Raw genomic sequence first — 23949 nt, 5'->3', positions numbered from 1 at the left:
ATGCCACTTACCTAAAAACTGTGAGACTTGAGCTTAAAGATTCAATAATTTTATCTTCTTTAACAGGCCTGTTTGTTTGCATGATGTGAGCATTTGTAATTATAGTACAGGGGATAATTTTTACATAGACTAATTGTGAAAATAAAATGATAAAATTAAAACCCTTTTTTAAAATGCAGTTCATATAACAAGTAAAATGCCTTGCTAGCAAGTATTCTTCTGACCAAATTTGAGACATTTCTCTGAAATTCAGACAATCTAATTTACTCTTCAGCGACATTACAAATACTTAACCTTCCATGGGCCTTTGGGTTACAGTCATTAGAAACATAAAAGTTACTTCCTTGAGTATGAAGAGTATAGTGTACTATCTCTAATGCTAAATATTATTTTGGCCTTGGTTGTCTTTCATTGCATGAGAATAATGAAATGTCTTATTCATTATTAGAATTATAAGAATATAAATTAAGAATTTATAAGAATAAAATTTCATTATAAGAATAAAAATTAAGTTTGAATCTTTCCATCATGAATTGCTGTAGAAGAGATAATGGCAGAGGAGTGCTGTTTAAATATGTGAGAATTTCGAGTAAGTAGGGACATAACAGTACAGGAAGGTATTTGGAATTTTCAGAATTCAGAACAGAGGGGTAGGCTTGCAGAGGGGAAAAGAAGCAATGTATGCTGGGCACTGTGCACCCAGCATTGTGTTCAATCGATGCTTTTCTTAGTTTATCTAATCTTAATCTCTCTATCCATTCTATGGGATAGCTTCTTTTCTTTCTTGTTTCTTTACTTCCTTTATTTTTTTCCCTTTCCTCTCTTTTTATCTCCCTCTTTTTTCTTTTAGTTTTATTAAAGATTTTTTAAAGCAGGTTTCAGAAGTCATATTCTTTCACCCTGGCTTATTTAAAATATCTAAGCATATTTTTATATCACCATAATGCCATTATCACATCCATCAAAATGATCATTTTTTTGGTACCATCTAATATCCAGTATGTAATCCAAGTAAATGTCTTTCTGTGATTGGCTTGTCTGAATCTGGATCTATACATGATTCACACAGAGAGGTGATTATTGTATCCCTGTCTCTTTTGATAGAATCCAGTTCCCCGCATGCACCCCCCACCCCCACATTTTTCCTTCTGATTCACTGGTTGCAGAAACTGGGTCACTTGTCCTATGGAATTCCCACATTCTGGATCTGTTTGATTGGATCCCTGGTGGTGTCATGTAATTTGTATCTTTATCCCTTTCTTTTCCTACAAACTTTAGGTTAGCTCCAGAGGTTTGATTGGCTTGAACGGTTTTTTGTTTTTGTTTTTTGGCAAAAGTTATTCAGAGGTAGGCTGTGAGCTTTGTATGTATTCTGTGAGGAAGCCATAGTTTCTGATTATCTCACATCTAGTGATGTAAAGATGAACTACCTTTGTTCGTAATTGACTTTTCAGGAGGGTTTCATCCATTGATGATCTTTGCCCTGAAACAGTTATTTTCATAGGAGATCCAAAATAGTGATCTTCTAATGCTTTCTTCCACATTTATTAGTTAAGAGTTTCTTTCTAAGTTAAAAAATCTTTCCCTCATCAGTTCAGGCTATCTGGCTACACTGAAATACAGTTTATATAGGAAAGGGAAGGTAAATGCTTATTTTTATTCTTTTTAATCACCAGACTTCTAGATAAGGATTTGGTGCGTTAGAGGAAGAATTTTTTTTTAATTTTTTCATCTTATAGATAAAGAACTTGAAGCTCAGAGACGGCCAAAAAAAAAAAAAAAAAAAAAAAAATTGCTCAAGATCTCAAACAGCTATTAAGGAACAGAGATGGTATTCAAACCAGTATCTTCTGGCCTCAAAAGCTCGTGCTATTTCTACTATGTACCCCTGCCCTCAACCCTGTCAACTGCTACTGCAACTGTCTTTGTCCCTTGCTTTGCTCTTCAGGAAACAGCTTCAAGACTCCTCCTTTACAGCACCATGGGCTTTGTACGCTTATACAGTACTCCAGAGCTGTAGCTCCAAATGGAGGCGCTGGCCTGTCTAGGTCAGGAGCTGGGCCAACCCAGGAGACAGGTCACATTGTCTCTACTTGGGAGAGGCTTTCCCATCACAGTTTGTGCTTTAGGCTCCTGCAACAGCCAAAGTGTGAGTCACTGTAAATTATGGTTGGACCAAATATCAGTGATGGGAATAATTTGGAGAGTCCTCAGATATTAAGTTGTCTTAACTAGCTCTTCTAAACCACTTTCCCTTTCTTCTGCCACCCTAGCTCTCTGCCATTCCAGATTTGAGGGGAGTATTTAGGTAACTGCCTAAAGATTATCCTGCAATTTCTAAAGCTCTGTTGACTGTTTGTGTCCCTGGCATCTGGCCCCAACCACCCCCCCAGAAACCTGTGGTCCATTAGTATCTTAAAGTAGTGTTAAAGAAGCAGAGATCACTTAGTAAATTTGGGAGATTTTCTTGGCTTTGTGGTGTCAACAATATCATGGGTTTCTAATGCTGGCATCTCTACCTGACTCAGAGGAAGAAAGAACATTTCCCTAGATTTTGTACGACCCAGAGGTACACAATCTTTTTTTAATGTCCTCCACATTTCACCCCTCCCAATCAACGTGGCAGTCTACATTATAAAGAAACAAATACCAGACTTCAGAATTGCAGTTTGAGGTTTCCTATGCTTATTGTGGCTAAAGGCTCCGTCTCAGCCTTGGATGTCCCATGATGCACCTTTAAATCAAGGAGGCCCACACTCTTGCCCTCCCAGGCCAGCATCCAAACTCCCTGCTAAGTCACTCCAGGCATGTCCGACTCTGTGCGACCCCATAGACGGCAGCCCATCAGGCTCCCCCGTCCCTGGGATTCTCCAGGCAAGAACACTGGAGTGGGTTGCCATTTCCTTCTCCAATTCATGAAAGTGAAAAGTGAAGGTGAAGGCACTCAGTCCTGTCCGACCCTCAGCGACCCCATGGACTGCAGCCTTCCAGGCTCCTCCATCCATGGGCTTTTCCAGGCAAGAGTACTGGAGTGGGGTGCCATTGCCTTCTCCACCAAACTCCCGAAATACCTACAATAAAATACCTAAAATAAAACATCGGTTTTATCGATAAGATAAATAAAACATCGATAAGAAAGCTGTGGTACATATACACAATGGAGTATTATTCAGCCATTAAAAAGAATACATTTGAATCAGTTCTAATGAGGTGGATGAAACTGCAGCCTATTATACAGAGTGAAGTAAGCCAGAAAGAAAAACACCGATACAGTATACTAACGCATATATATGGAATTTAGAAAGATGGTAACAATAACCCTGTGTACGAGACAGCAAAAGAGACACTGATGTATAGAACAGTCTTATGGACTCTGTGGAAGAGGGAGAGGGTGGGAAGATTGGGGAGAATGGCATTGAAACATGTAAAATATCATGTATGAAATGAGTTGCCAGTCCAGGTTCGATGCACGATACTGGATGCTTGGGGCTGGTGCACTGGGACGACCCAGAGGGATGGAATGGGGAGGGAGGAGGGAGGAGGGTTCAGGATGGGGAACACATGTATACCTGTGGCGGATTCATTTTGATATTTGGCAAAACTAATACAGTTATGTAAAGTTTAAAAATAAAATAAAATTAAAAAAAAAACAAAAAACATCGGGAAAATAAATTATGTTATCTCTATCCTCGCTTATTGGGGACTATACTTAGTGACATGAAAACAGCAGTTCCCTGAAGCAGTTCTCTAGAAAAAGACAGGAAAGCAATTCTGTAATCTATCTTGAGAAGATAAGGTCAGAGACAGAATCTAGATGTAAAAGTGGAAGAAGAAGGTGAAAAAGCATTGATATTCAGAGTAGCCTCCATAAAATTGTATTTAGATACTAGGCTTCTTACAGAATATCTGTCCCAGTGCTGCTATCCAGAAGGACTTTCTATGATGATGGCAATGTTCTGTATCTATGCTGTCCAATAGGGAGACCACGTGTGGTTACTGAGCGCTTGAAATGTGGCTACTGCAACTGAAAAACAACTTACTGCATTTTAATTAATTAAAGTTTAATGGCATGTGTAGCTAGGCGTTGCTATATTGGACAGTGTGGATCTGGCCCTTGTATTCTTAAATTTTTCTTTCTCCTAACAGTATACACATTTTGGAGCTGTTATAAAATTGTTCAAAAATTGAAGGTACCGATTTCATTCACCTTGGTGATAAATTTTCCTTATGGAATTAGATTTGTAATGGCTTAGAAATTCTAGCCTCCTTTAAAGTGTAAAGTGTTGCTCAGTGGTGTTCCACTCTTTGCGACCCCATAGCACACCAGGCCCCTCTGTCCATGGATTTCTCCAGGCAAGAATACTGGAGAGGGTTGCCATTTCCTTCTCTAGGGGATTTTCCTTTGCCCTTTTTCAGGGGATCTTCCTGACCCAGGGATTGAACCCAGGTCTCCCGCATCACAGGCAGATTCTTTACCATCTGAGCCACAAGGGAAGCCTTGTACATAAATTTTATTATGAGACTAACCAAGGAAAAGTTAATTATGCTCAAACTTTGAATTTTAAAATTTGTGTGAATTATATCCCCTTTAGTCGTGATGATTATAACAGTGATGGGAAGGCACTTAATGCGACTAAACTGTACACCTAGAAATGGTTAAAATGGTAAATTTTGTGTTAAGTGTATTTTACCACAATAAGAAAATTCTGTGCTTTGTTTTCTTTCAGCGGTACTGACTTTAATTTAGTCTTGTTAAAATTTCCCGCTGCCCATAGGCCTCGCTGAGAATTTGGTCCTCAGTGTTCCTGGCTGCAGTGTGTTTCTCTTTGGTGAGGCCGATCTGCCCGAGAAGCGCCCCCTTGTCCAGAGAAGGAAGCAGCTGGGCTGGTTCACCAGGAGGGATTTCAGCGCTCTTAAACCTGACCTGGGAGCTGCACCTGCCAGAAGATGTGGTTTGACAGGTTCGCAGTCTGGATTTTTTTTCCGCTTTGGTTTTTAAACTTGAGAATCCTGAGGTTGCCTTCATTTGGTCTCTCCCACGTAATGCAGGAGGGTTACAGCTGGAGCTTTCTTGACTTGCTTGAAGTTCTCCTCTCAGCTCTTTCTACTCACGCCTTCATGAGCCACTCAGGGAGGCTGGAAGCCCTCATCAGATACTCGATAAGAGCCCCCAAGAGGGATGTTCATGATAGGCAATGAGCCCTGCTCATCAGTGGCTGCACTGATGATGAGAATGGTTATCACTGGGTTGATGGGTCCTGTTGGCCAGGCATGAGGTTGTATCAGGAGACACCTGGCGGCTCAGGATGTGGGTGTAGCTTACTTTTAGCTGGTGAGAAAGGCTTTCAGTACATCCAGAGTGTCCAGGTTGATGCTTACACCTGGCAGTCAGTGGTGGAGGCACCCTGGAGAGAGGCTTTTCTACACTGCGGGCTCTAGAACAGAGAGAACAAACACAGGGAGCAGTATTCTCCCTTGCCCTGGATCTCATCCACTCATGTCTCTCTCTGCTACTCCTGCCCACACCTTGCTTAGAGCATATCTTCAGAAAAGGCAATGGCACCCTATCAAAAACTCCATCCCCATTTGCTGCACTTCACCATCCTAGGGCCATTTATTTGAGTCTTGATTCTTGTATCACTCGCTGCACTTCACCATCCCAGGTCCATTTATTTGAGTCTTGATTTTTTTATCCCCTAATATCTTCTGTAGGGATCACTAGTTAAACCATGTTAGGCCACATTTTGATAGTTAATATCTTAGCTGTTACTGAAATACTAGGTCCCAAGAAGCAAGAGGTGGGCGACCTTAAGAAACACATTTCCTCAAGGCACAGTTACACATAGGCTTTTGGTTACTAATCCCTGGTGCAGAATTCTGCTCTCAAACCAATGACATCATCAGCTACAGCAGTACAATGAAAAGAGTGTAGGCTTTGAAAGTGAAAGTCGCTCAGTCGTGTCCCATCTTTGTGACCACCCCATGGACTGCAGCACACCAGGTTCCTCTGTCTATGGAATTCTCCAGGCAAGAATACTAGTTGCCATTTCCTTGTCTAGGGGATCTTCCTGACTCAGAGAGTGAACCTGGGTCTCCTGCATTACAGGCTGATTCTTTACCATCTGAGCTACCAGAGACTCCCAGAGTGCAGGCTTTGAGGCTATGCTCAAATCCTGACCTTGCTCTTCATTGGCCATGTGACTTCAGAATGTTCCTTAGCTCAATAAGCCTCAGTTCCCATATCTTTAAAATGGCCATATTAATTATTTTTCCCTCATGAGACTAAAGTTGAAAGGATGACTATTAAGTGCCAAACATGGTACCAAGGGACCATTTTTTCCTTCCGTTTAGAGAAAAGATTTATCTAAAAAGTGATTATAAATGTGTTTTAGTCTTTACTTGTGGAAAAAAAAGAAGTTGATTGCTCCCTGCCAATTTGAACCTCACATATTTTCCCACGATTTGTCTCACAAACGGAGAAGTGTAAGTTTGTGACTAACTTTTCAGAAAGCTATTTCCTGGTTTCTAATTTGAGCCTCACTGAAAACCGAAAGGATTATTCCACAAACCTAGTCAGCACAGTGCCGGGTGACTGAGATTACAGTTAGAGGATGGGAATTAGAAGCAGGAATCCTAGTACTAGAGAACAGAAGAACAGGATTTAGTGCTGGGTTAGACAGTCCCTCGGAGAAGGCAATGGCACCCCACTCCAGTACTCTTGCCTGGAAAATCCCATGAATGGAGGAGCCTGGTAGGCTGCAGTCCATGGGATCGCTAAGAGTCGGACACGACTGAGCGACTTCACTTTCACTTTTCACTTTCATGCATTGGAGAAGGAAATGGCAGCCCACTCCAGTGTTCTTGCCTGGAGAATCCCAGGGACGGGGGAGCCTGGTTGGCTGCCGTCTATGGGGTCGCACAGAGTCGGACACAACTGAAGTGACTTAGCATAGCATAGCATAGCATAGCATAGCACAGCATAGCATAGCATAGACAGTCCCTAGGAAAACTTAAGTCTCATTTCTGCAGTGTTGTGGGGCTGAATGGGTTGGTGTTTGGAAAGAACTTTAACCTGCTCTGAAAAGCGTATCTGAGTTAAAAACTAAATGTTCATGTTATCACTAATCATGTTCAATCTTCTAAGAACAGACTGAGTTTGTAACTGTTTAAACCAAAGTGAACAGTGATCCCCCATCTCACCTAATGATTGTCTGATAATCTCACCTATTTTACATTGTTTGTTTGGAATGGACAACCCATTGGGGATTTTGATTCCTTCTCTATTTTTTACTCCACATGGAGATCTGTGATTTACATGGAGAATTTGATCAACATCTGAAAATCCTAAGTTTACTTTAAAATGCCAAGATTGACACAGAAATGTTTAAAGATGGTATTTTAAAGGTAATATATGACATCTGGTAAAGATGCAGTTAGAGGCACTCATGCAACTAATGGTATAAATTAGTATCAATTGATATAAACTTTTTGGAAGTGAGTTGGTGATGTGCATCAAAAGCTCTAAAAATATATGTAACTGCTTTGCAGAAATTCTAATTCTAGATTTATCTTAAGTAAGTAGATTTATTCCTGAGGAAGCAATAAAAGGTACATATACTTATGTACCAGTATGTTTATCAAAGAACTATTTATAATAATAAATGCTGGAAATAATATAAATGTTAAGAATTTGAGAGTGATTAAATAAACTATGGAATACCTTGGTGAGAGACCATTATGCAAGCAATTAAGTGTGAAGGTTTGGAGGAATTTTTAGACAAGTGGAAAATACAGTACAATGTAGAGAAAATTTTTAGTTTATTAATTAACACAACAAATATTTATTAAGTACCTAAATGTGCCAGGGACTATTATCAATGGAAAAATAGAATTTATTTGCCTTCAAAGAATTTATATTCCAGTGGGGAATAGGTGAAGAGAGTGAAAAGAGAAACAGAAAATTACAAGCTTAATAAATAATTAATTATATGATATGTTAGAAAACAAGTGTTGTTGTTTAATCACTAAATCATGTCCTACTCTTTTGTGACCCCATGGACTGTAAGCCCACCAGATTCCTCTGTCTATGGAATTTTCCAGGCAAGAATACTGGAGTGGGTTGCTGTTTCCTTCTCCAGGGGATCTTCCCTACGCAGGGATTGAACCCAGGTCTCCTGCATTGGCAGGTGGATTCTTTTCTGCTGAGCCATGGGGGAAGTCCCTAGAAAATAAATGCTACAGCCAAAAAAAAAAATAAAAAAATCAGACAGAGCAATGGACATCATGTGCCCGGAATGGGAGTAAACTATGGTTTTCAGATGGGATAAACCAAAGTAGGCCTCATTGTGAAGGCAGCACTGGAGTAAAGACTAGGAGAGAGGCAGTTGGCCACGTGGAAATGTGGACAGGAGACTCAGGCAGAAGGAACATCCAGGGTCAAGGCCAAAGGATACAAAGCTGTGTAGTGTGATTTCAATATTGTAAAATATATATGCACCTATTTCTTTTATTTAACTTATATGTTTGTAAGGAAAGGAAATTCTTGGAAGCTTCCAACTTATTTTCACTATTTCTTTAAATTGATCTTGTTATTATTTCCATCATCTTTCATAAAGGGCAATTATTGAGGTTTATCAGGTCTGTAGAAGCTGGATTTCAGTGCATTCATTCATATTGCTGACAAAAAAGAGTCAAATAAGAAAGGAAAAGCAGCACAACTTTCCCCCCATATGTCTTTTTTGCTAATATCTCCTTTCAAGTGGTAGACTCTTTAGTTTGTGCAAAAGACATGAAAATTATAAGTTGCCAAGTTTAGGTAGACCGTTACTCCTTGAGGGACTCATTTAATAGGCTCAAAGCAGATTCTAATAGAAAATTAAAATGTTTCAGAGAGGAACATAGAGTATAGATAAATGGTTTCATGAACAAGATTGTAATTCGAGTTTAAGTCACATGATCCACTGAAATCTTAGATTACCTTACTTGCCCAAGTTATCCATTAAGAAATTCATATGTAAGAAGGAGTAAAATGGTTTCATTTTTAAAAGTAATATCTATTGCAGTAGAATTTCTAGCACCTCTGTCACTAGGGTAGAAATATTATTCATCTAATTTTTCAACAAGCTTAGTTCACAACTGTGGCAATTTCCCTCCTTATTTTTAAATTTAATGGCTTTATATATTTTTCTAACATTCTTTATTTACATCAGTGTTTCTCAACATAATTTTCCGCTCTTCCCATCAAAACAGAAAAGCTTCAACACATTGTTGCTATGTTTATTTCTTTTCCTAAAAAATTTAAATAGAAATGATTGGTGCTATGAACTGAACACTTACAGTTAACTTTCCAATGACAAATTAATCTATACAGTACCCGAAAGGAAGCAGAATCTATAAGGGAACAGGTTTCTGTTTTGAAGTTCCTTGAGAATATTATAAACAGAAGAGAAAAAAGTGACCTCAGAAATGATTAACACCCAGAGTCAGTGCCAAACACACAAAATCTTTTAAACCAAATTCCTTTTAAAAGTTTGTAGTTGGCCAACTCATGAGGAACATAAATAAGGACAAAGCAGTAATAGTTGATACTTTTAGATCTATAAATAAATACTTTATACATATATATTTTAAAACCCTAAACATTTATGGGATAATTTAAACACTGCTGGCTGATATATTGTATGACTGGCCTGCATATATGCATCATTGTTTAAAAATGAGGGACAATTCTTTGAACTGTAGTTTCACATGATGCCGTAGGAATCATAGATGGAGGTAACTGGCGCATCTTGGAATCAGGGACTTCTGTTTAGTTATTTGAGTGGGTTACTGAGAGCTGCCCCTGCTTACTTCTTTCTCTCTGTAAATGAGAAGCTGCTGCATCAGGCACTTTTCTTGACATTGAATAATGCCATTTACTGCATACCCCAAATTTTACCTAGTCTTTGAAAAATAATTTCTAGCCTGAGAATGAGTCCTGTTTTCAGGAGCCTATATCTGTAATTTTCTATGTTTGCTTGTAAATCTATTTGGATGATGGAAGATGAAAGTCTCAATGTGTAATTAAGTGTGTCACCCGTAATTGAAACATGAAGGACTATGTCTCTGCATGAGCTAGTGAAAGGCACTTTTCTATAGAAAACCTGGGAGCAGGGAAGTCACCTGAGGTTGCTTTCACCTGGGCTGGCTTCATTCCATGATGATGTTAACATGTATCTACCCCTGTGATTTCGTCTCTGAATTGCTGTTACTCTGAAAGATTCAGAGTTGAGAAATTGAGGCTTAACGGTTCCTCACAGAGTGGGAAAATGTCATAGCTATTTTGCAGAAAGACAGCTGAGCAGAGGCAGTGTTCCTGAAGAAGTGGAACTTGAACTCAGACCCCTGGGGAGCCATTCCCAGCCCCGTGCCGCACAGTGTCACTTAGCTTTCTCTTCTGTGGATTTGGCCACATGCACAAGAGTCCTGCGTTCTTCCCGCCATGGGAGTATCGGACTTAGCAATTATGTTTGAGTTTTATGGCTTTAGTCATCAAATGTCCTGTTTCAGCTGTGGTTTCTCTTTAATACATGTTCTAAAAAATGTAAAATACCAATATGTAATGATGACTAATTGCTTTCAGTGTAATAACAGCTGTTTATATTTTTGAACCCGAGTTCCAAGTCTGTCGTCTTGCTCTGTTTGTTACTCTGAAGCAAGGCCCACAGTTAGGCTAGGTTTTATCTTTGTTTAACATTCATGTTTTTACACGCAGTAACCTGCATGGTTCCTGGCACTCAGCAGGTTTCAGTAAAAACATATTTAATAAGAGAGCCACACATTAGTTCATGAGAATCTCTTTATTTATTCAAACTGTAATGCAATCTATAAATTTGAAGTTCTCTCTTCAGACATAAAAATGCCATATACTCCAAAACACTACCTCGGTTCCCTCCTCACGCATCTTTTAAAGCTAAGCCATCAAAGAAGAGCTTAATATAATAAAGAGAACTTTTAAATACATCTCTTGGCAAACTTCTGACCCCCTAAAATAAAACCTTTTCTGTTGGAGGAAAATATTGAGAATCTTTTCACCATTGATTGATTGAAGGTGATGGTGCCTGGAACAATTTTTGAGAATAATTTTGATCTAAAGGGAAAAAAAATGTTTTTTCTGAGTGCTGCTTTTCCATTTTTTCTAATGGGCTCTTCACTATTGTTTTGTCTGAATGCAGTTTTTTATTTTTGTTATTCCAGACGTGGTCCTACCACAAGCATCTTTAAACCAGACATTAATAGCATGGTTCACAGCCATTACTGCCAGTGCTCAAACACAAATATTGCATTTGTGTTTGTAAAAACTACACATCAGATGTTAATTAAGTGCATTTGTTTTTTTTATGCTTAAACAATCTGGCATAAAGAGTTTACATCTATATCAGTTCACCATAAGGTCTCTACAATATCTGAATCACCAGCCGTACAGTATATGATAAATACAGTGTTTCCACACAGGAAAATAACAGAATTGTCAGGAAAACATCAGGCCTGTTATATTTCCCTGTGAAATAATAGCAACTGAATCTCAGTTTCTTTTTGATTTAAAAAAAAAGTATTTAGGAGTAAACACCAATATTTAGAATGATAAATTTTTCATTAAAGAACACATGGAAAGTGAAATCATACCAAAGATTTTTTTCCTTGTTTTTAGCTTGCTTCAGGGCGTTGTGACAGTTGCTTTGGAATAAAATTGGAATTTCAGCTTTGCAGTGAGATTCATGCTGCCGCCAGAGCAGCCGAGTGCCAATCTGCGGGAGGCAGGAGCCGAGCGAAACCGCAAACTGAGAAACAAACTTTCACATCAGGTTTCTAATTTTAGAGCAAAAAATGGAATTACTTTAATTATATGACATTTAACTAGAAATACGATTTGCTGGGATTAATTGCCTCCCTTATTTAAAAAATTTTTACTAAGTTTAAATTAGCATAAAAAGTCAAATTCAGCATCTTAATAAGGTCAGTGGGACTTCTAGATTTAAATGCAGAATTTGATTGATTAGAATTGGATCACCATATTGGTGTTGGACTTGGGAAGAATTAAATGGAAGAATTAGAAACGTGTGCATTTGGGCAGAAAACAGTTTCTCTCTTTTTCCTTCCTTCTTCTTTCCTTCCTTCCTTTCTTCTTGTCTTTTTTTTCTTCCTTTCTTTCTTTTTCCTAAGGCAGAAATGGATCATGGCCTTATAACCCCTCAGGGTGAAAACTAACTACCTGCTTAGACCAGAAACTTCTCAGCTTCATTGACTTGTCTCTGTTTATTCACTGCTTGAATAAGATATAGTGGTAAAACAAAATCAAGTATTGTATAGCTAAAGCTTAATAGAAGAATTTAAAATACATGTAACAAGGACATATACCAGAAAGTATCATTCTCTATATAAGTGATTACTCTTACTTTATTCAAAAGAGAATATAAACGTTACTTCTTATGTTTAATTTTATTTTTCTAAGAAATAATTAATTTTAAAGTATGCTTTTGAAGGAATTTTTTAAGTAGAGTTTTATTTTAATTGATTAAGTCATTGTTGGGACAAGTGAATTCTTTGTGACACTCTTGTGCTCTGGACTTAACATCTAAATTTCTTATGCATTTAATAATTTATCTTAGGTGAACTATTGTTTACATTACCTTTTATCTGAGGTAATGAATTCATTTATTAGCAAGAATGATCAATTTTAGAAACTCGGTGACAAAAGGGACAGTTATTGGGCACATGGGGATAAAAGGTGCCTTGCAATCTACTAGAGGATTTAGAGGAAGTCCTGTCCCATGTATTTAGGGATCAAATGGTCCATGCTACCATATTGTCAGGAGGCCCTGGGTCCATATGAATGAACTTGCCTTGAAAGTGACTTGCTCCCCCAAGCTGATAAATTACATATAAATATCTGAACATTGGCTAGGCATATCAAAGTTCTGGAATAGCAGAGCACAATAGACCCAATAGATATTTTGAATAGTACTTAGTATAAGCGCCCCCCATATGAAACTCTATATATGTATATTTATATATACACACACATACTTTTCAGCAAACTCTGAGCATGATCTAGCTATTTGTTTGAATGGTGATAAAGGTGAGGCCACTTCTTGAGTCAGAATAGGGTATGTGTATCAGATACGAGGAAATTGGATTGTTTGTAACACTACCTGTTCAGGGGTAGAGGAGAGAGAGACTATGCTTCGATGCTTTCGATTAATGAATGACATTAGCACTGACAAAAAAAAAAATTTCCAGTTGTACTCTGTGAAATGTTAAAACTGATATAATTCTCAAAGATATTTAGAGTAAGTGATTGGTGTATGAGGTTGAGAGAGATATGTATTGACTGTTAGGAAATTTAATTTTTATGAAATCAGCATTATGGAGAAATACTGTAATTTGATTCATTCCTGCAGAATTCCCAGTAGAAAGAGGCCCAGCCTCGGGAGTTGAAATGTTTCATTATGTACATGTGTGGGAAAAAGATGAAATGTGGTTTCCGTGTGCTGATTTTCTGTAAAACGTCTATTAGTATGAGAGTACCCAGGCTAGGCAGCAGAGCCCCCAAACCACGGCTGTCAAGGGGAGAGTGAATTCAACAGGATCTCTCGTTGGATACTGACATCGTGAGCAGTAAGTTTGAAAGTAGTAAGAAAAAGCAATGACAGTAAAATGATGTTGAAATAGTAGCTAAAAAAGTGTCTTATGCTGAAGATGAGGTCAGCCTTTTATCCCTCATCAATCCCTAGTCAACTTTGCTTTTAGAAATGTGAAGTTGCCCCAAAATGAGGAAACTGCAAACCTAAGCTTTTTATACCAATGCTAATTTAACCAAGTTGTCCATCTTATAATGTAAACTATAATTAGAGCAGGGATATTTATGTAATATGAGCTGCATCATCCCCAAGGCAGGGTAAAACATGCTCTAGAGTAACTGGGCTCTGGAATAGCAATGACAGTCCTAGTCCCTTGGGAAGCCGAGGATGGAAGAAAGAGATACCTCCAACTGGTTATACCAAGAAGGTATACATAGTGCTCCAAATCCTGCCCTGCCAAACCTACATCATCATGAGACACAAGAGTCCCTTTGTCCTTCCCAATTCCAAGACTATTTGTCACTTTTTAGTGACCTCCTTTACTAGCCAAGACTGTTGAGGTTCATTCGAATATGATCTTAACCTAGCTCAGTGATGACAGGTCTGTGTTTGGGGAGGAAGAGATGAATACAGAGTGTGATTTATTCCTGTCTCCCAGACCCATAGACCTGGCACTGAATTCCAGCCCCTGCGGAGATGGCCTTGGAAATGAATGGAAGGCCAATACATTTTACTGCTATTGATATTTAATTTTCAAACGTGCCTTTTGAAATATCTGCTGATATTTTCAAAAGTCTGAGCTTTTCTTAACCATTCTAGAGTAAACATCCAGATACATTTAGAGTAGATAAAAATATCTATTTATAGCTCAGATAACTCTGTTGGTAAAAAATATGTATGACTTCTAGAAAATTCTTGAGTTGAGAATGAGGAGTATTTCTGTGTATTATTTTAAAATAAAATTAAGTAAAGTTAATAGAATAGAAGAGAATTGGGTAAAGAATAGAATCTTCAAGGTGAGGCTTTACTTTGCTTGACTAACATGCTTTTCTAATGACTCAGGCATCGGCGCTAGCCCATACGTGATGAACTGCAATGTTACCATAGATTCTCAAGACTTGGCTCTGGGAAAAGAAATTGCTAGTGCCATTCGGGGCTCGAATGTGAATGGTCTGAAGGGCGTCCAAACGATGGCTTTTCCTCATGAAGGGAAAATTGAGATAGCTTGCAATGTAGAGAGTTTTGAAGATCAAGAAGTTACAGAAACCTCCAAAGGCTCTCAATACATGGCTTACAGTGTCCTTGGGGACCATTTTTATTATGTATCTCCTCATTACATAGAAGCTCAAGTTAAAAAATTGGCAAGTGATCGAGGAATTGGTACGATAGGGAGAGCGTTAATTGGATTTACACCCCAAGAGTGCAAGAGCTGTGCTGAATATGCAATAAGAGAAAGTATTGGGGAGTTCTGGAAGATACGTGAAGGTGTTTTCATGTGAGCCAATCTAAGGTTTCGTTGAAATTGTAAGAAAAAAATATCAGGCATTGCAAACTTTTCTTATTGGCATGTGAAGACAAGAAGATCCAAGAGCTTGGTTCCAGGTATGAATTGGAAAACTAGAAGCCTTCTCTGTCCAACGACAGCAACAGGTATTTATAGATTGTAATTGCCTTATGATATTTCTAGTCATCACTGAAACTTTGTGAAATCTTCCTCTGTATCAAGTTCATGCACTTGGGTGTACTAGAAGCCCCCCTGAATGAGCTGGATAAAATGGCCATAGTTATGGAATCATCTTTGATTATCATGAACTAAACTAAAAATAGACTCTGTTTATTTGGTGTTCCTGAGCTCTTTATTCCAAAGTCCTGTATTCAACTCTCATTTTCTGAGTAATCATTTTTATTTTAATGTGCACTTTTAAAAATCAAGTACTAAGTAACTAAATGGGGAGAATTATAAACTAAAATTACCAAATAAAAGACTAATCATGTTCTTTTGTTCTTTCTTGTCTTATTTAGGATGACCTACTGTTCATTCTGGAGATAATTCCAAAAGCCAGATTTGTCTAATTTTTTTATGTTTATGTGGGGATGTGGAATGGTGGTGTTGGGCATGACTTCAAGGGATTATATTTATCCTTTTTGGAATTTAAATGGAAGTCTGAAGGTTTAGGGAATTTATTACTCTTGAGTGAAGTGAAGGGTATTGGTGGAAGAATTTTATTTGAAAGAAATCAAAATATGTTGCCTTTTTGTGAACTAAAAGAAGCCACTTGCTAATTCTGGCAATTTTATGTAAATCCTTAGTGCTTATGTTTTTTAGTACAAGGCGTTTTTCTACCTATAAAACACAACGAAATAAAATTTTCCATAGATTTTGTTTAGCAAATAAATTGTGGTTTTGGTTAATAAGAGCACATAATGTGAATTTAATTAATTAAAAATAAAAGAGGTTGAACTCAGTCTTTTTATAGGATCCAGTGCATGCATGCATTCTCAGTTGTGTCCAATTCTTTGAGACCCAAGGGACTCTAGCCCACCACACACCTCTGTCCATGGGATTCTAGAGGCAATAATACTGGAATGGGTTGCCATTTCCTCCTCCAGGGGATCTTCCTGACCCAAGGATCAAACCCAGGTGTCTTGTGTCTCCTGCACTGGCAGGCAAATTCTTTATCACTGAGCCACCTGGGAAGCCCATAGGATCTGGTAATCTATCCCATCTGTACATTGGCTGCACTAGGTCTTCAGTTGTGGTGCGGGGCTCTTTGTTGCGGTGCATAGGCTTTCTCTAGTTGCAGCATGTGGGCTTTTCCTGTTGCAGCCCATGGGCTTAGTTCCCCAACTAGAGATCAAAACCGCATCCCCTGCATTGGAAGGCAGATTCTAAAACCAGTGGACCACCAGGGGAGTCTGTATCTTAACATATTTTTTTTGACTTACATTTGACTCTTGACTGCAATTGCATTAATTTTGTTTCAGAATTATACTTTTTGGGTGTTTTCTTTTTGCTGTCAATATAAATACAACAAAGATGGAGTAATGATGAACCACGTGTGGTTTTCAGATGCAGGGAAGTGTAGTTGCTGTGGTGAAAAGAGAAGATGCTCTCCAGTTAGACCCAGTGGATCTGGGAGAGCTGTGAAGTAGTCATGCCTTGCTTTTCTCTTGCTTTGGCAGAGGCCATGTGGCCTAATAGGACAAGCACTGGACAGCAGATTCTGGCTTGGGTTCTGGCCCTTGTTATCTTTCATGGAGCTATAGTTTAATTACCTGTAAAATAGGGAAAAGAGTTTCCACCCAGATTGTGTTCTGGGGAATTAAATGGAAGTACTTTGTAAGCTGTAATGTAAAAATGAAATATCAGCACTCTTTCCAGATCTCACCTGGAGCTTTGCTTCAGTTTTGGTCATCACCGTTAAGTAGGTGGGACTTCCCTGGTGGCTCAGATGGTAAAGAGTCCACCCACAATGCAGGAGACCAGGACTGATCCCTGGGTTGGGAAGATCCCCTAGAGCAGGGAATGGCTACCCACTCCAGTACTTCTGCCTGGAGAATTCCATGGACAGAGGAACCTGGCGGGCCACACACCATAGGGTCGCATAGAGTCGGACACGACTGAGTGACTAACACTTTCATTAAGCAGGTGATTGAGAGTAAAAATACAGGATGTCACTGTGTCATTTGGGGATGTAGTAGCAGTTGATTCATTTGCCATTTCCCTTCTTAACCTCTCCAGATTCATATCACTGTAGTCCAGACTGCTGGTTTTGAGCAAGGCTTATTTACAACCAAACATCTATTTAATGGGTGTATAGAGTTTCAGTTCTTGAAGGCAAAAAAAAGCAAAATTCCGGAGATGGATAGTAGTGATGATTGTACAGTAATACAAACACTTAATGCCACTGAACTACACACTTAAATATGGTAAATGTTATGTGTATTTTACAATTAATTATTGAAAATTATATATTAATTTCATAAAAGTTTAAAACAAAAAAAATCTGAATAAGATAATTTCACTAGCCCCACACTTCGTAAATAAAATTTTGTCAAATTTGTAATATCCATTAAAGTATACAAGCATGTAAGACCTGTTTTTCCCTTTTTCATCTATTATGATAAACTCAAGTACTACATTTGAGGCTTAGTTCATTGGTTTAAAATAGAGTTAATTAAATTTGGCCTATGATACAGCTATCCATTTAAAACAATAATTTACTATTTTTGTTACAAATAATTTTCAAAACCAGGACAATTTTACTCCTTACCTCTTGTTCATATTGTAATTTCCCTGTTTTTTCTATTGTCTTTTTGTCTTCCCTTTCTTTCTTGCTCCACCATGTTTCTCCAGAAAATCTGAAACAGTTGTAAATTGCTGAAGGTTTATCGTAGGGACAGACATGGTATCATCAGCTCGTTCTATGTATAAGCTGACAGAAGCAGCTTGGTTGGATCTATAATGATAAGCATTATCAAACTGGGTTGAGAAAATCTGACCAAACTACAGATACACAAACTAACAAATACCCTAATTCATATTAACTTTTCCTCATATTGCTCTATTACAAGCAGACCAACACTTTGTGCTAATGTTCTGCAGTATCTTGTCCACTGGACCTTAAAGTGGACATTGTATGGAATGTGGCTTCATAGCTTGTTTAACTGCTGTCTCCTGCCAGATGACTTTGCCCATGACTTGTGCCTATTGTAAACGGGACAGAATTGATGTGGACAAATAGAGTTTACGTTTTATTAACTCTTCATAAACTTCATAAACTCTTTATAAACTCTACCCCAGTTTCCACTTCAACTTCTAGTTTGTTAGAAGAGGGATAAGGAAAGCAAAAAGCTAGTCTATGAGGGTGATAAGGGCTTTTGTTGGTGGTGGTGAGGGGCAATGTCATTTGTTTCCATCCTGAATTTGGGCTTAACTCCACGATGTTAAAATGTCTTTAACATAAGGTGGAGGGGCGGGCTAAGTGAAACATAACTGTAAAATAAAGCAAAATGGGGGGTGATATTTTCATTCCTCAACATAATGAAAAGCCTTGCTCTGTAATTGGTTTGTACTGTCTTGGAAGTGGCGTCCGTGGACCACAAAGGACCACTCTATGAGAGATCTGCAAGGAATTTATCATTCCCTCTGGCTGAGCCAAAGCAGACTTGATATACAGTTTTGTTTAGTATAAATATTCTCATGTTACTGTTTACTTTGTGGGGATATGAAGATCCCACTGACAGGGTACGTGCTCCACTGCCTCGCTTTTAAAAGGCATTTATTTGACTCTGTTGTTTGTACTTGCCCAGAAACTTCAGAGAATGGCTCAGGAACTTGTTTGATAAGCATCCAGACCATGCTCCCGGAGTATGTCGCGCTTGGGGGTTAGAAAAGCTTATTGTTTTAAGCAGGCCCGCACATGGCTTCGCAGGAGCCCATTTTTCATAGGTAAGAACGTTTAGGACACTAACAGCAGTCTCTGAGAGTGCTCCCCTAAGGTGCACGGAAAGGTCCTGGTGAGCATGGCTCTGGTTGAACTCAGCCTGATGTTGGATTACTCTGTCACTTCTTTTGCCCTATTTGCAGTATTTTGGGGCAAATTAGTTTATTGTGAGTTAAGATATGCATCAGAGACCTAACTATGCGATGAGTTTCTCTTTTTAAATGCATGGTGTGTGTACGGTTCAGCTGTTGTCTCTCAGCCCACACCGACCATTCCCTGCACTGCTTATGCTGCCAGGACCCTGCACACCGCCTTTCTTCTTTGCTAGCTGGTTCCCCGGAGCCAGACGCGAGGCTGCAGGGCTAAAGAAGCATAGGGGCTTGCTCTTGCTGCTTCCTTGCGGTTTCTGGCAGCCCCACCACAGCAGTGGCTCTTGACCTGATACAATGGCTCTTGGTTCCAGGCTCTAGCTTTTTTTCTTGGTACTTTCGGAACTGGCCTCATCAGGCCCCTCAGAAGTTCCAGCAGTGGCTGAGCCCCAGCTCGTCTGCAAGGCCTCTCTAAGCCTCTAGGCTCCAAGTACACTGCCTCCTCCCATGTTCCTCCAGCCTCAGGGCCTGGTGCTTCCTGCAGTTCCTTAGGTGTCTGGTACCAGATTCTCTCTTAGCTCTTTTAGTTCTCCAACAACTGTTCCCCAAAATTTCAGTGTTATTTCTTTTGAAATACTTAGTGTGATTTCCGTCTTCCTGACTGGATCTTGTCAGAAACAAACTATCAACAGACCAAATGGAAGGAAAGGAGAAGGCAGAAGATACTCAGTGTGGATCTGTAGTTCCTGATGCAAACAGCTTGTTGATGATTACTCGCCTTCTCATTCGCATTGTAGTCTCTGAATTTCATCGTTTTCTTGTTGTCACATTCTGTGTTTCCTCTGACGGTCTTGCTTTTCTTTCAGCTAATGGAAAGCCAAGTATTGAATTGGGGTAAGGATGGGAAATATGGTAAATCACTGGATGGAGTTTTCCAGTGAATGTCTTTCTTATAGTAGCTTATTGCACCATTAAAAATGTAGACTAATATTATTTAAAGAATTAAAATCTTTTCAATCTTTTAATAGGGCATGTCTTTCCTTTCCTTCACCTGCCAGATAGATGATGGTTTTTAGCTGGTGGTAGGTGCCTAGTCAAACATCTTTCTCAAACCTTCTGTGCACCATCCTACTGACTTTTTCTTAGGAAACCCCATATGCAACTAGTCACCATTTCCTAACTTCTTAGAAGTTTCCTAACTTCTCTGTTTTCATGAAACCAACTACTCTGGAGAAAGTAATCTCTATGATTGATGTAGTCTAGAAATGACCTATTGTTATAAAACTATATTGTTTCTAGTAAGTATAAAGAATTTTTATGAGACCCAGGTTCAATCCCTGGGTTGGGAAGATCTCCTGGAGAAGGAAACGGCAACCCACTCCAGTATTCTTGCCTGGAAAATCCCATGGACAGAGGAGCCTGGTAGGCTACAGTCCATGGGGTCGCAAAGAGTTGGACACAACTGAGCGACTTCACTTTTCACTCTCTGTCTACCTTAAAATTATGTTTAATAGTTCAGCTTCCTGCATATCCACTCCACTATTTCATAAGGATAAAAGCAAGATGAAAGAGCAAGATGCAGGAAAGAAGTCTTGAGTGAACTCTTTTCACATGGTTAATTGTGCTATCTTTCACTTAATTCCAACTAAGTGTCAAGGACCATTATGTGGTTTTCCCCAACAACCCTTTGAGGACTGTAAAGAAATAAAACCCATAGAGGACTGTAAAGAAATAAAATCCCCAAAGTTCTTTTTAGCCCATCCAGTCAATCAGGAGCCTCCTCCCACCATAATACCTATTCTACAGGTTTATACCACCACTCTAACCCTAAACAGCGCAGGGGACCCCCATCGTCAGGACTTCAGGCCTCTCTGTCCTAGGCCTGGCCAGCTTTTGTCTCTAGTTTCAGAAACTGTATATCCAGTTGGTTGAACTTCCCCTTTCATGGCAGTTTCATAGGATGGCCCACCTCAAAATCCTGAAACTTCTAGAACTTAGACTGCTCTCCAGTGCCTCTGTACTCTTTTCTCATTTAAAATTTCTTTCAGATCTGTGTTTTACACAATTATGGTATATGGAGTTCTTGCCCGTTTATTCCTTCCTCCTCCTGGAAGATCCATCAACATCTAGTTTCACTGTTTCCTCCCCTAGACTGGCTTCGCCTCCTCTGTAGGACTGATCCAGTGCTGCTGCTAAGTACATCCCTGCCTCACCAACTGAGGAGGTAGAGGATGAATCTCCCTATTCCCAGGTTTTTTCCAGATGAATTTCCATGGCTTGAGCCACAAAACTTGCCACAGTTAATGGGGAGATTCCTGGAATCTTCCCACTGTCCTGAAAGAGCCAAGATGGCCATAGGACCTAGGGTGATCCACACTGTGCTGTACTGTGCTTTGCTTAGTCGTGGTCATGTCCAACTCTTTGTGACTCCATGGACTGCACCCTGCCAGGCTCCTCTGTCCATGGGGATTCTCCAGGCAAGAATACTGGAGTGGGTTGCCATGCCCTCTTCCAGGGGATCTTCCCGACCCAGGGATTGAACCCGGCTCTCCTGCGTTGCAGGTAGATTCTTTACCAGCTGAGCTGTCAGGGAAGCCCAGGGTGGTGCCCATCGATATTTAAATCAGGGAGGAAAACTGCCACCAGATGGTGCCAAAACTGCAGCTAGGACCAGGGTGAATCTGAATTGTGCAGCCAGCACCCCAGAACTCCTGGCCGACTGTAGAGTCTTTTGTTTTTTCTACTTTGAATTCATGTCCCCACACTTCATACAATTCTGTTTTTCGGACTTGATATGCTGAGTTGTAGCAGGGCTTTATTGATCTCTTGTTTGGCTTGCTGGCTAGACTGTACAGTCTCTGAGGGTAAGGCTTCATTCCCACGTATTTATTGAGCACCTACTGTGTTTTAGCAGGGCAAATATACCACTGTGCGAATGAAATCTAAACTGCAAGTGCCCACGCTTGTGTGAAGCCCTTGTGAGGCCTGGGACAGGCCCTGGTCATAAACTCATGGGCTTGTATGATTTTGTAAAACTTGCAAACATAAGATCTTTAGTCACAGTTTATTGAAACTGCTGTCTCTTCCTAATAATACTTCTTGAAACGTCTCCTCGTGACAGGTGATACTGGAGCGGCCAGGTCAGCTTCATGGGCTTCCAGCCTGCGCAGTAGCCCAGGGTGCTCTGCGTGTTTTAGTGTTCTGTTGTCATTGAAATTCTGAATAAGTTTTCATTGCACTGGGCCCCACAGATTGTGTAGCTGGTTCTGGGAGTGGCCATGGGCACTTGGACCAAGTTAAAGGGAGGCTGGGTTGGGGATAATTAGGATTTAGTGTGATACATGTATGTGGTTCATAGTCACTTCCATTCATAGCTAAGTTACTGCCAACTCTCCCAGTAGGGAAATGGCTTCCAGGAACTACCGCCCCCACCCTCCCCAACTGTGATGGCTCACTCACAGTTGTGACACTCAAAACAGGGCCAGAGGCTTGTCACAAATGAATACGTCCTCTGATATGCAGCACCAGAAATGCCTAAGTTGAGTAAAAACAAAAAACTGAGGCTCAGAGAGCTTAAGTGACTTCCTTGAGGTCATACAGTTGATAAGTTGCAAGACCAGATTTGCATTTAGGTTTGTCCTTTCTCAAGCTTGTGATTTTTACCCATTGCTCTCTAGTGTCTGGAGCAATGAGTCATTTCCTTTGAAACATCTTCTAAGACCATTGGGTTAGGATATAGGCTGCATGATGCCTGCTGTTTCTTTCAGAACCCACATCACAATAGTTTAAATACTAAAGTAAATGTCATTATTATGCTTCGCTTTCCATGGAGGAAACCTTCTATTTGCAGCATAGAGTCTTGGCATGTATAATCAGTATAATCCTTTCAGTTCAGTTCAGTCACTCAGTCGTGCCCTACTCTTTGCGACCCCATAGACTGCAGCACACCAGGCTTCTCTGTCCATCACCAACTCCCGGAGCTTGCTCAAACTCATGTCCATTGAGATCCTTTTGGTCTACTAATTTTCAGAGATATCTTTGAGTGGTTTCTTGCTCCAGACATTTTCTTTCTCACCTGTCCTCTTCCCCACCCCGAGTGGAGGTGGTGGTGGGGTCTGGGAACCACAAAATGTTAGGCTCCGAGTTAACACCAGGGTGTGTTAGGGTGGTACATTCGGTAAAGGAGTGATGTTATCATTTCTTCATTCTCACCTTCATATGGCTGCCTGGTTCCCATTCTAGGTACCAGGTACCCAGTTCTAAGGGGGTAAGAGTGCTGGCCACATGCCATACATGTATCTGTTTCATCGTCTTATGGTTTTGTAAACTGAGGCTTCTTAAAATGGGGGAACACCTGTATCCAATTTTCCCTGGAATGTACAACTGAGTTCTCTTATACTCCTCATTTCAAATGAGGTTTTCTGGATAACACCATCTGGGAAATGTCACTTTGATTAAAGTAAATATGCAGCACAGTTAACACTGGGAGCCTATGTGAATTTCCCTAAGTAGCCACATCTTACAGAAGCAGAAGGCAGCCAGCCCTTTGGGTTGGGAGAACTTAAGAGTGTTGCATTCCACGCTTTGGTGTCAGCCGAATGGCAGTGTGTGGCCGACTAAGCTCTGAAGGGTTTTGTGTATTTTTCTTTTCTTAACATTGGGCATTTTTTTTTTTTCTTTTTCAGTTTATTTTGACAGTAAGAAAAAAATATATAAAAATAAAAAACCGAGCTTTATGATTGCCAAGTTTTTCTTCCAAACTAAGAAAAGAAACCAGTTGTTGAAAAATATGAT

General features: G+C 39.7%; 1 protein-coding gene across 5 annotated transcripts in view; it reads left to right on the top strand.

The window, feature by feature from the left end:
* FTCDNL1 (formiminotransferase cyclodeaminase N-terminal like) overlaps window positions 1-23949 on the top strand; it is a 163625-nt gene that overhangs the window by 72581 nt on the left and 67095 nt on the right. For 4 of the 5 annotated variants that reach the window (XM_044936971.2, XM_044936963.2, XM_044936966.2 and 1 more), the window contains 2 exons: window positions 4776-4961; window positions 14682-15615. In XM_044936971.2, coding sequence (XP_044792906.2) covers window positions 4776-4961; window positions 14682-15118 — 623 coding nt within the window. In that variant the 3' untranslated portion in view covers window positions 15119-15615. Of the gene's footprint in view, window positions 1-4775; window positions 4962-14681; window positions 15616-23949 lie in introns of those variants that run through there. The other variant, XM_044936977.2, reaches the window with a different exon arrangement.

The sequence above is a fragment of the Bubalus bubalis genome, chromosome 2, assembly GCF_019923935.1.
Source record: "Bubalus bubalis isolate 160015118507 breed Murrah chromosome 2, NDDB_SH_1, whole genome shotgun sequence".
Lineage (NCBI taxonomy): Eukaryota > Metazoa > Chordata > Mammalia > Artiodactyla > Bovidae > Bubalus > Bubalus bubalis.
Note: the sequence above shows the minus strand (reverse complement) of the source record. Positions and strands in the feature narration are given on the sequence as shown.